Below are 11489 nucleotides of genomic sequence, written 5' to 3'. Positions count from 1 at the left end.
TATTTTTTCAATTTGGCCCCCCAAAGCCTAAAAGCTGGCTCCGCCCCTGCTCCTGCACATAGGAGAGCTTCTGTGCGAGAGATGAGCGCAACAGGGAAAGTTTACTAGTGCGCGAGAGCTCCTCTCTTTCTTTTGTAGTGGTTGCTCTATCTATTTTTATGTGTACTCTTTTAGCTCTAGCTTCTCTCCTTCATTTACGAATTTTCATAAAAACTTGCCGTGGGTTGTAGAGGGAGAGATTGAAAATGGGGTTACTGAAAAAGGATCGATGTTTTCTTATCTATTGTATTTTATGATTTGTCCACTTATAATTGGTTACCGTAAAATGAGGAATTTATAACCCATTATAATAGAAGGTATTTCCAAAATAAATAGAGTTGAATGGTCAATTAAACCAAAAATTTACTTCCTCTAACATTCGTTAAAGGAGGTATCATCCTAGGAAGATTGAAACTTCACAAATTGTCCTAGACAATAGAGCTACGTACAAAAATTTCTTACAAACTAATTTGTAATTTTTTTTTTTAAAAAAATAATAATTAGTCTTTAAAAGTGACACGTGTCTTTTAAATTATTAAAAATATATATATATATATAAGAAGTACATATTATTCAAAAAAATGTGTGTTTAAAAACTTCAAATTTAGGGTATCGAATTTTTAATTTTTTGCAATGTCATTCATATGTTAGGGTTGGAGTTAAATCAAACACAAAAGGGTAAAATGACGTTAGGTCAAACGAACGAGTGTCTTTGTAAAAAATTAAAAATTCGATATACTAAATTAAAAATTTTTAAATTAAAAAAAAAAAACATTATAAAATTCATGAAATTTTACACGAGTAGATAGAAGTTTTTCCTAAAACAATTCCTAATTTCTTACAACTTCAATTTGTTTACGCTCTTTAACGAGTAAACTAGAACCAACCGAACAAAGTTCAAATATTAATGACATGATTGAGCTTGAGTCCAAGGTTTGGTTTTTTTTTTTCGAATAGTTAGTCCAAGGTTTGGTTGGTCAACCAATTGTTCATTTCCTGGCCAACTGGCAAATTTGTTAACTAGGTGAGCTGTACACGCCATCGTACACTTGTCACTATCTCCTTCCATAGCATTAAAAGCCACATCACTGTGGCAATTGAAAGTCATTCATTAATCTCTCGTTTACATATTTTCTATTGAATTGCCTGGCGCTTTTTAAACATGATTAATTAGGTGGAGTTCGAGAAAAGAAAGAGTAATTGGTGGAACTCCTTACCAATAAGAAGAAATCAATACCAACTCCAAATACAAAGATGAATAGTTTCTATAAGACAGGTTGAATCATAGCTTGATTTCAATCCCGTTAAAAATAGTATTTTGCTGTCTGAATGATTAACTTTACATTATTTGTAAGCCTTTAAGATTTGTCTTGCTTGTCAAATTCCTTTTAGTTTTAGTTGAAACAATGTGAAAGAGTTTTTTTATATTAGTTATCCTATATATATATTTAGTGTTTGAATTGCTAGCAATTTGTACAGTAAAATTTGATTAAATTTTTTTTTTTCTCATTAGTCTAAATTTTTGATATAAGTGATTATTTAACACTGATAACTTAGAAGTAAAGCTCTTTGTTTTTAAATCAATCCCTCCTGCCGGTGGGGTGGAGTTAACCTAGTGGTGTACAGAATATGATAGAAGCTTCCTTTAAAGAATTAATAATTCTACAAAACTTTATTGAAGTATCATTTAAAAAAGAAAAAGAAAAAAAAGAAGGTATATATTAGGGTGGGGTTTCTTGGGAGGGTGTGGAGTTTAAGATTTACATTAAAAATATTAATTAAAAACATTAGGATGAACCGAAGTTTTGGAAGATATATTTGAGATTCTTTTACTAATAATATTTTTTAATTATAAGTGGAGAAACTTTTTACAACTGCCAAAAAGGAAACGACAACTGGGTGTACGAGGGAATCATAATATAATTCACTTCAATTAAAAAGGTGTAGCCTACTTTTGGCCTGACGACATGAGTACGTGAACTGCTGTCATTAGAGAATATGAACCCATGAAACCTTTCTCAAAAAAAAAAAAAACAAAAAACAAAAAGAGAATATGAACCCTAATGGAGCCAAGGAGAAAGCAGTTGCAGGCCAGGGAGAGAGACTTCGAAACCCGTTATTATTATTACAGTTATTATTGTTATTATTATATAGAAAGAAATGCTAGACATTTCATCACATTTTTTTAGAATTTAATTCTAACTTGACGTGTCACAATCACTTTTCAAAATAATAGATCTCATGAGATTGTGACACATCAAGTTGAAATCAAATTTTTGTCAGTACTGTTCAAAGGAAGGACACGCTAGCTGAGACTAAGAGGAATAGAGCTAGAAAGATTGGTAGTAACCGCCCAACGAGGGAGGCAGCCTATCAGTCTTGGCAACCATCGATCTAACTTAGAGCTATTAACATCAACGGATTAGATTTTTTTTTTTTTAATTAATTATCATACGATTTTATTTTATTTTATTTTACTAGACAGGTAGTGGAAGCCTGGTAAAGTTAAGCAAGTTGCTCATAAACAGCTCATTAGAGCACAATGGCATGCCTACCAATTAAGGAGAAATGTGAGTTTGTGAACCTTCGAGATCATAGGTGGAAATAACAAAAGAAAAGAGAAAAAAAAAATTAGGATAATCATATGTCCAAATTAAGGGAATGTTAAAATATAATTTAAATGATTAAGTTCATTATTTGTTATCAATTTATACTTTTTTATAACAACTGATAATTTAACAATTTGTCCTCGATCGTCTTTCTCTCTCTCTCTCCCACATGAACTCTCCCTTCATTTTTTTTTTTTTTTTTTTTTTTTTAAGGTGTAAAAACTGATAGTTGCTTTAGCACCCACAAAAGTTTAGGAAAAAATAAATTTAATCCGGTAGCATTTTGGAGTTAAAATGTGACGTGTGACGCACTTGACGTAATTTCAATTGAAATAGACAAAAAAAGGTTAATAAATAGTACAAACTGTTGCAATTTGATAATTTGTAAAACTCAAGTGTCACTTTCTAAATTTTGAAGGTAAAAGTATATATTGAAAGTGGTAATACAAAAGGTTAACATAGTGCCAAGGCTGTGACAATTGATTGCATTTGAGAAATCTGTTTAGTAGGCACTAACATCAAAGAAACGTGCCTTTTAGTAAGCAATCAAGTTCTAACAAGACGTGGGTTTCTTCGATCTCATCGTCTTTGAAGGGGATGCGTCGCAGATTATACAAGATATCAATTCGAATCCACATTTTTTGTCTCCTAAAGGCCAATTTTTAGAAAATATCAAACAAGAGGTATGTTTTTTTTCGTTCTTTTTCTGTTGTTCATGTGGCTAGGGATTTAAATTCAGCTGCACATACTTTTGCAAATGAGGCTTCCTCCCATTGCTTAGACCGTGTGTGGTTGGAAGATATTCCTAGCTAGTTGTATCCATGGTATTGTACTTAGGGAACAAGCTGTCCCTAAATATATATATATATATATATATATATATATATATATATATATATATTTGAATGAAAGTATTCTTCTATTGTTCAAAAAAAACTTTCATCATAAAAACCAATTCAACTAAATATAAAAAAGAATTTAATTTGATATTGTCTTTTACGATTGTTCTAAATATATTTAATTCTCACGTGATTTTCTTCCATATAAAACTAACTTTTGCTTCAATAAATTAAAATTTAGCATCTTAACAATGGAGGTGGCCGGTGACTTCCAATGCGACGGAGAATGAATTGCGATAGACTATATGTAAGAAGGAGAAGTTCAAACTCAAAAAATTGTTTACATAAATAAAAAAAAAAAAAAAAAGAATCACTTTCGCATATTCAAGGTGTTTTTTGGTCAACCAAAAATAAATTTGATTTGACCAAGATTTTCGGTCCTTCCAAATATCAAAAACTAAGAAAAGTCATTTCTAAAAAAAGTTTTACGTCAAAACAAACAGAGCCTTATATTTGGGGTCTCTGCCATAGTTATTCTTTGATTTTTATGGAATGTTGTTCTCCAAAAATAAATATGCCATATTATGTTCAAAATTTAATGAAGTAACAATATATTTAGGCTTTTCATATATATATATATTTAGGAGAAATTTCATTTAACTCAGCCCTAAACTTGCATCACTTTTATAATGTCTCCCCCAAAGTTTAAAAATTCTTAATTTAGTGAATCAAACTTTCAATTTTTTACAATCCCACTCCTTTTACTGGAGTTTGGGCCGAGTTCAATCAAATGGTCAAAGGATAAAATGACCCATATACCCCTATAAACTTTATAAAATTACAAAATTACTCTTAAATTACAATTAATTTTTTTATTTCTAAATAAGAGTATTTTAAGAATTTTATCAGTCTTGGTTAGGATTTATAGTTAAATCCTAATAGAGGGGTGAGATAGATTTATTTATTTTTAAGTTTGATATACTAAATTAGTAAATTATGTGATTACAAAAGTGATAGAAGTTTAGGTGGATTAAGTTAAGTTTTCCCACATATTTACCATGTTCCATCATATACGTCATTAAATTTATAAAATTTATTTTTGACCATAAAATAATTTATCTCTATTTTACTTAAAATGAAACGATAAGTATCCTTATCATGATTTGAGGAAATTAGTATTGTTATTCTTTGACGAGACGCGCTATGCATCTTCTCTTAATCTTTCTCATATTCTCTAATTTTTTAAAATTATCATTTGATATGTGGAGTCCACCCACATATGAATCTTACAAATTACTCACATAGACCTTACATATCTAATAGTAATTTTAAAAAATGAAACGACCAAGAAAAAGCCTATAAAAGCTTTGATTGATATTGAATGATACTTGTTGCTAAAAACAAACGGCCTTTGGTGGTAGGTTGGACTATTAGCTGAATTCCAATGTGAAATCAATTAAGTATTTAGTACCACACGTCCTCTTTGCACTACCATTTTTCTTTTGGTGTAACCGACCTTCCTATTTGTAAATTGCAACACAACAAAGAAAATGGGATAAACACAAATTCACACTGGCCATTCATAATGGTAACATATAAAAATATCCTACACTGTCCCCAGCTTCAGAAAGCTCAGTTCTTTTTCTCTCGCATGGCTGCTGAAAAACTCATCTCTCTCTGGGTCTTCCTTCTTTTACTGTACCCAGTAAAATCTGATCTAAACGATGGTGATGGTGGACTCTTGCTGAGCGGATTCAGCGACGGGTTTACTACCAGTGCTGCAAGGAACAACATGAGCTTGAACGGCGTCGCAGCGTTTGAGAACAACGGTGTGCTTCGGCTAACAAACGACTCGCTCCAAGCTCTCGGCCACGCCTTTTATTCAAATCCAATCCAATTCAAGAACTCGAGCGGCCAAGTCATGTCCTTCTCCACCGCGTTCGCTTTTGCTGTAATCCCCGAGCGCGGGGCAGGCGCCGATGGCCTCGCTTTTACAATCTCTCCCACAAAAGACCTTCCTGGGGCCGCTCCAGGCCCTTATCTTGGCCTATTCAACGCCAGCATTGATGGGAATTTCTCAAGCCACATACTTGCGGTCGAATTCGACACTTTCAAGGACCCGGAGTTGAATGACCTCGATGACAACCATGTCGGCGTCGACATCAATAGCGTAGTGTCGAACAAATCTGTTCGGGCTGTGCAATTTAACGGTAGTGCTACGAACAAGGTAGACCTTGACTTGAAGAGTGGTAACGTAATTCAGGCTTGGATCGAATATAACTCGCAGATGAATCAATTAGATGTAAAGATTTCGCAGGACTCAGCTAGACCCAAGTCTATACTTTTGTCCTATCAAGTGAATCTCTCGGATATTCTTCAAGAATCCATGTACATCGGGTTTTCTGCTTCAACTGGTTCTTACGCGAGCTCGCATTATATCCTGGGCTGGAGCTTCATCATGAATGGAAATGCTAACAATCTTTATTTAGATAAACTCCCTCAGCTCCCCAATGGGACCAAAAAAAATCACACGGGCCTAATTGTTGGTGTCTCAGTTCCAGGCGCTTTGGCTGTGATTTTGGTGATTGCTTTGACGTTTTACATCGTCAGGAGGAAAAAGAAGGCTGATGCGGTTGAGGACTGGGAGCATGATATTGGTCCGCATAGATTTTCTTACAAGGAGCTGAAGAAAGCAACAGGGGGTTTCAAAGACAAAGAGGTGATTGGGTTTGGTGGGTTCGGTCGAGTTTACAGAGGAACTCTGCCAAACTCAGACACCCAAGTTGCTGTCAAGCGTGTTTCCCATGATTCAAAACAAGGTTTGCAAGAATTCGTGTCGGAGGTTGCCAGTATTGGCCGTCTTCGTCATAGAAATTTGGTTCAATTGTTGGGTTGGTGTCGCCGGCAAGGTGATCTACTACTTGTGTATGATTTCATGCCGAATGGGAGCTTGGACAAGTACCTGTTTAATGATCAGCCTAAATCAATCCTGTGCTGGGAGCAAAGGTTCAGGATCATCAAAGGTGTGGCTTCAGGGCTTTCATATTTGCACGAGGAGTGGGAACAAACTGTAGTTCACAGAGACATCAAGGCAGCAAATGTGTTACTGGATTCGGAGTTTAATGGAAGGCTGAGTGATTTTGGTCTTGCTAAGCTATACGAGCACGGCTCCAACGCAAACACCACCAGGGTGGTGGGCACGCTGGGTTATTTGGCGCCTGAGCTGTCGCGCACAGGCAAGCCTACAACCAGCTCTGATGTGTATGCCTTTGGCGCTTTGCTGCTGGAGGTGGTATGCGGTAGAAGACCCGTGGATCCTAAAGCATCGCCTGAGAATGTCATTCTGCTGGACTTGGTGTGGGAGAAATGGAGGGTAGGAGAAATTCTTGATGTTGTTGACCAAAGGTTGGAGGGAAAGTTTAATCAGGTTGAGGCTGTTTTGGTGTTCAAACTGGGCTTGATGTGTTCAAACGATTCGCCTGAGGCACGCCCCACAGTGAGACAGGTGGTGAGGTACCTGGAAGGTGAGTTGGAGGTGCAGGAGGAGGAGGTGGCTGTGCCATATAGGAAAAGAAGTGGTACTGCTGAGGATTATCTACACTTTTATCCTACTGCTACGTCGTATGATCCTGAAGCTGGTTTAAGCTCGCCATTTTCAACTTTGAGTTCCAAAGGTGAATGCAGGTAGGCAATTAGGCATGATTTTGGATGTTCAGGTTTCCTTTTTTTAACTAGCTAGGCTTTGAATTTTAACTTTCACTAAATGGTCACTGTTGTACCTTTTATCTGGACGTAAATAAAGTAATAAACTAATTACCATCTCCCCCAGCCTCGTTTTATTTTTGTTCAAATGTCTATGAACATGCTAAAGATCATGTTGAACACAGCGAGCAATAGGCTACACGTTTTGTAGAACTCAACCAAAGGTAAATCATTCTGCTTCGATCTCACTCGTATAATGCACGTTCCAGCAGACATGTCAGTCCCATGATTGTGGGATCGATGATGATGAGAAGGTTCCTTATTGGTTGTTTTCCTTGCTGTCTCAACCGTTGAAATGCCATGTATATTTCCTCCAATGCGACCCTTGATTTCTTCAGCTGTTGCTCTTGCCTTGTGTAACTTTTGACATGCTCTGCTTTCCTGAGCTGTTTCGCTCGCCGGCGCCGCGTATAGCTTTTGACATGCTCTATTTTTCTTAGATGTTTCAGCTGCCGCGTGTAGAAATTTTTGTAACATATAAAATAAGAAATTAATAGCAGAAGCAAAGAAAGATAAAATAGATTAAAAAAATTGTTTTGGTTTAGCCCTAGAGGCCTACATTCATCCCTGGTAAAGACTCTTATTAGGGTTATGGACATTTTTGGTACTTGTGGTTCAACGTTATATCAAATAAATCCATTGGTTTAAAAAACGATCATAAATGGTACTTGCATAAATCCAATAAACGTAGATAGTATTTTCGTTTAATATTTTAATAGTGTGCCATGTCAAACCAATTAAAAATTGTCACGTGTCTCATTAAAACATATACATATATATGAAGGTAGTTCGTGCCACTCGAGTGAAGCTACTCTCATTTGCCTATTTGGGGGTTGCCAAACCACCTCCAATAGCCATGAGGTGATTCAATCACCCCATTGCCAACCAAAAGGGGTGGCTCCAATTTTTTTTCTTTTTTAAAAGAAAAAATTATATTAATGAAGCATATAGAACACGTGATAGTTGTTGATTGAGTTGACATGACACAATATTAAATTATTGGACGAAACTACCATATGTGTTTATTGGATGTATACATGTGCCATCTGCTACATATAATTATTGAAACTGAAGGTTCCGTTTGATATCACATTAAAACATATGTACTCGAAACGTCTTTAACCATTTTTATTATATGAAATTGTATTGCATTGGATTATATTTATAAAGTTGAGTATGAGCTCAACGTTCAAGACCATTTAAGAACCTGATGGGATCGAGGAAGGCCTAATGTGAGCTCACATGAGCTTTGTGTAATGACTCACCCCAAACGATATAATATTGTCTGCTTTTAACTCCTTAAAACTAGACTTCTTAAGAGGTTATCCATCCTATTACTATTCTCACATAAGTACGTTTAACTATGAAATTCTGATAAGTTTATAATCATCACGGCTTTAAAAATTATGAATAGTCCATTACCCTTTATGCTGTTGCCCATTATGCTATGTTTCACCTAATCTGTTCTCAAATATAATTAAGCTCAGAGAACAGAGGGCCCAACGAAATTGCCCCAACAGGCCGACGGGAGCTGTTGGACTGTGCACTAAGCACACCAAATTCCAATTCTATATGATTAAGCCGCCCTCAATAATATGAGGAAGTGGTTTCATTTAGCTTAAATCCAAAGGCTACCCAACACCCAACTACAAGTGAGGCCGGCTGGAGTAGTGCTTTTGAGGCCCCATGCTGCCATGCATGATTGAGAGAGTCTTGGTGGTTCCTCATCAGATGCCCACCTCCAAGTGTAGTTGGAAAATGGTGGTACGTAGAGGACTCCATTGGGCTATAAAAGACCCGACCCATTTTTAGTGGACCAAGTTAAACCAAAGCTGCGCCCATCTGCATAGATTCTAAACGTCCCTTCTCTTGGGTTTTGATTAAGCACGCAAACCTTTCCAATTGGAGACAAAAAATTTGGAGTAAAAATGCGGTTTCGGTTAGCGGTATTTAATAACCGCTTAGGCGGTTAACGTTTATTTAAAAGAATAAAAAAAAAAGAAAAAGGAAACCAACCCATCAACCAATAGGAAGAATACCAGATCTAGGCCTTGATGACTATATCCAAAAAGTGTGACAGTCCTACATTCATCACTGGTAAAGACTCTTATGGCTATATTTTTATTAGGGTTAAGGACATTTTTGGTACTCGTGGTTCAACGTGATATCAAATGGATCTCTCGGTTTCAAAAATTATCTCAAATGGTACTTACATATATTCAATAAATATAGATGATAATTCCATTCAATATTTTAACGGTGTTCCAGGTATAACCAATTAAAAACGGTCACATACCTCATATGCATCATTAATATTATTTAAAAATTATATATATATAGCTTGTGCCACCAGGGCCAAAGAGGGTGTCGACACACCCTACCCCAAATGTGCAAATGAGTGTGGCTTCGGCCCCACTGTACAAACAGTTGAGAGGAATCAAGTGGCAGATTCGTGCACAGTCCAATAACAATACCCTTTATGCTGTTGCCCATCATGCTATGTTTCAGCTAATCCGTTCTCAAATGTAATCAATCTCAGAGGACAGGATGCCCACGAAAATGGCCCGATGGGAGCTGTTGGACTGCGCCCTAAGCACACCAAATTCCAATTCTAAATGATTAAGCCGTGCTAAATAGTCTGAGGAGGAAGTGGTTAATATGACATTATTTAGCTTAAATTCAAAGGCTACCCTACATCCAAGTTCCAACTACAATTGAGGCCGGAGTTGCCTACATCTGTCCAATGGTCTTTCCTAGGCAATGCTATTAATGTTACATTATATTTGTTCTATGATGTTTTATGATTGTCTTATGTTATATGTATGCCATCCTACTTAGCTTAGCTTGTGAGGAAAGCATCCGAATCTCTAAATGAATTTAAAAATACAAATCCATGAAAGATAGGAGAATGGTAGGTGTAATACTCTGGTTATATATTGAGAAAATGAATAGTTCACATAGAGTGGGTTGTTTATAAAAATAGTTATAAGTATTAAGTCTCACATTGCCTAGTTATTAGATGAAAGTGATCTTTATAAGAAATTCTAGAAAAACTTCAAATTGACTAGTTTTTTTGGAGTGATAGCGCAGATGTAGCTAGCGTTTTCTCCTGTGTTGTTACAATAGGGATATGTGAAGATCAATTGGAATGGACAAAAGGAAGATGGATAGTAGTGTGGTTGCGAGAGACCATGAGAGGTAGGCATTGGAGACATTGCAGAAGATAGAGTGGCACTGAGGGCTACGGTATTTGCTAGGGTACTGGGATTGCAAAAGGTGGAACTAGAAGAGTATGTTTTCCTAGTTGTGCAAGCATTGAGGAAGAAAAAGACTTTTGCAGATATGGCCAATTGATTGATGATACCGGAATTATGCTGAATAGTTTGTTTAAATCATGTGAGAAATGAGGTAAATGGAATATAGCTCATAGATTAGCTAAGATAGTGTTTTTTTTAGATACAAACAAGTCTATATGGAGGAAGCACTTTGGTATTCTTGACATTGTAGCTACTTAACAGAGTATTTTAGCTTTTTCTCATTAATGTAAAGATTGCTAGACTGAATTTTATTATTATTTTTTTTAAAAAAATAGCAGCCAGGTTCTTCCCCCAAGGCTCCAACTGAAGGTTAGGGACTTAGAGTACTAAATCCGGGTGGTGGACCTTCAATTCTCAGTTACTAAAAGAGAGGGGTTGGGGATAATGAAATATTGCATTAACCAGAAGTTTATGTAACTGTTGAAGGTTGCTTGTATACTTTTCTATGGTCTTGTCTAGGCAATGGGTGGAAAGAAAGGCCCAGAAAAAGAGGAACAAAAAAATGGCCATCTGTTCACTCAAAACCCAAGAGAATGGACGTTTAGACCCTATGTAGATGGGCTCAGCTTTAGTTTAACTTGGGCCACTATTGGGTCCAGTCTTTTATAGCTCAATGGAGTCCCAACTAAACACTTCGAGGTGGGTATACCATGAGAGAAATGCTAAACATGAGATTTTCTTCCGTCTCATGTCCGTCCATTTCCAGCAGGGCACTGCCATTTTATTAAAAGGGGCTTGTTACTTACACATCAGGAGCACAACAGGGACACAACAGCTCCTTACATGGGGTTGGTCCCAGTGTGTGGGGCTCACCCCCATGTGAGGGGCTGTTGTGCTCTTATTGTGCCCATGATGTGTAAATAACATTTTCTTTATTAAAAAAATGAAATGATTTTGCATTTCTCTACTTTGACAGACCCAGA

At 36.3% G+C, this 11489-nt stretch overlaps 1 protein-coding gene across 1 annotated transcript; it reads left to right on the top strand.

Moving 5' to 3' along the window:
* Positions 1 to 5077: 5077 nt before the first annotated feature.
* Positions 5078 to 7315, top strand: LOC133863666 (L-type lectin-domain containing receptor kinase S.4-like). The gene has a single exon (XM_062299704.1). The coding sequence runs from the start codon at positions 5139 to 5141 to the stop codon at positions 7173 to 7175; it is 2037 nt and encodes a 678-aa protein (XP_062155688.1). The 5' UTR covers positions 5078 to 5138; the 3' UTR covers positions 7176 to 7315.
* The last annotated feature ends 4174 nt before the right edge of the window (positions 7316 to 11489 follow it).

The sequence above is a fragment of the Alnus glutinosa genome, chromosome 3 (assembly GCF_958979055.1).
Source record: "Alnus glutinosa chromosome 3, dhAlnGlut1.1, whole genome shotgun sequence".
Lineage (NCBI taxonomy): Eukaryota > Viridiplantae > Streptophyta > Magnoliopsida > Fagales > Betulaceae > Alnus > Alnus glutinosa.
Note: the sequence above shows the minus strand (reverse complement) of the source record. Positions and strands in the feature narration are given on the sequence as shown.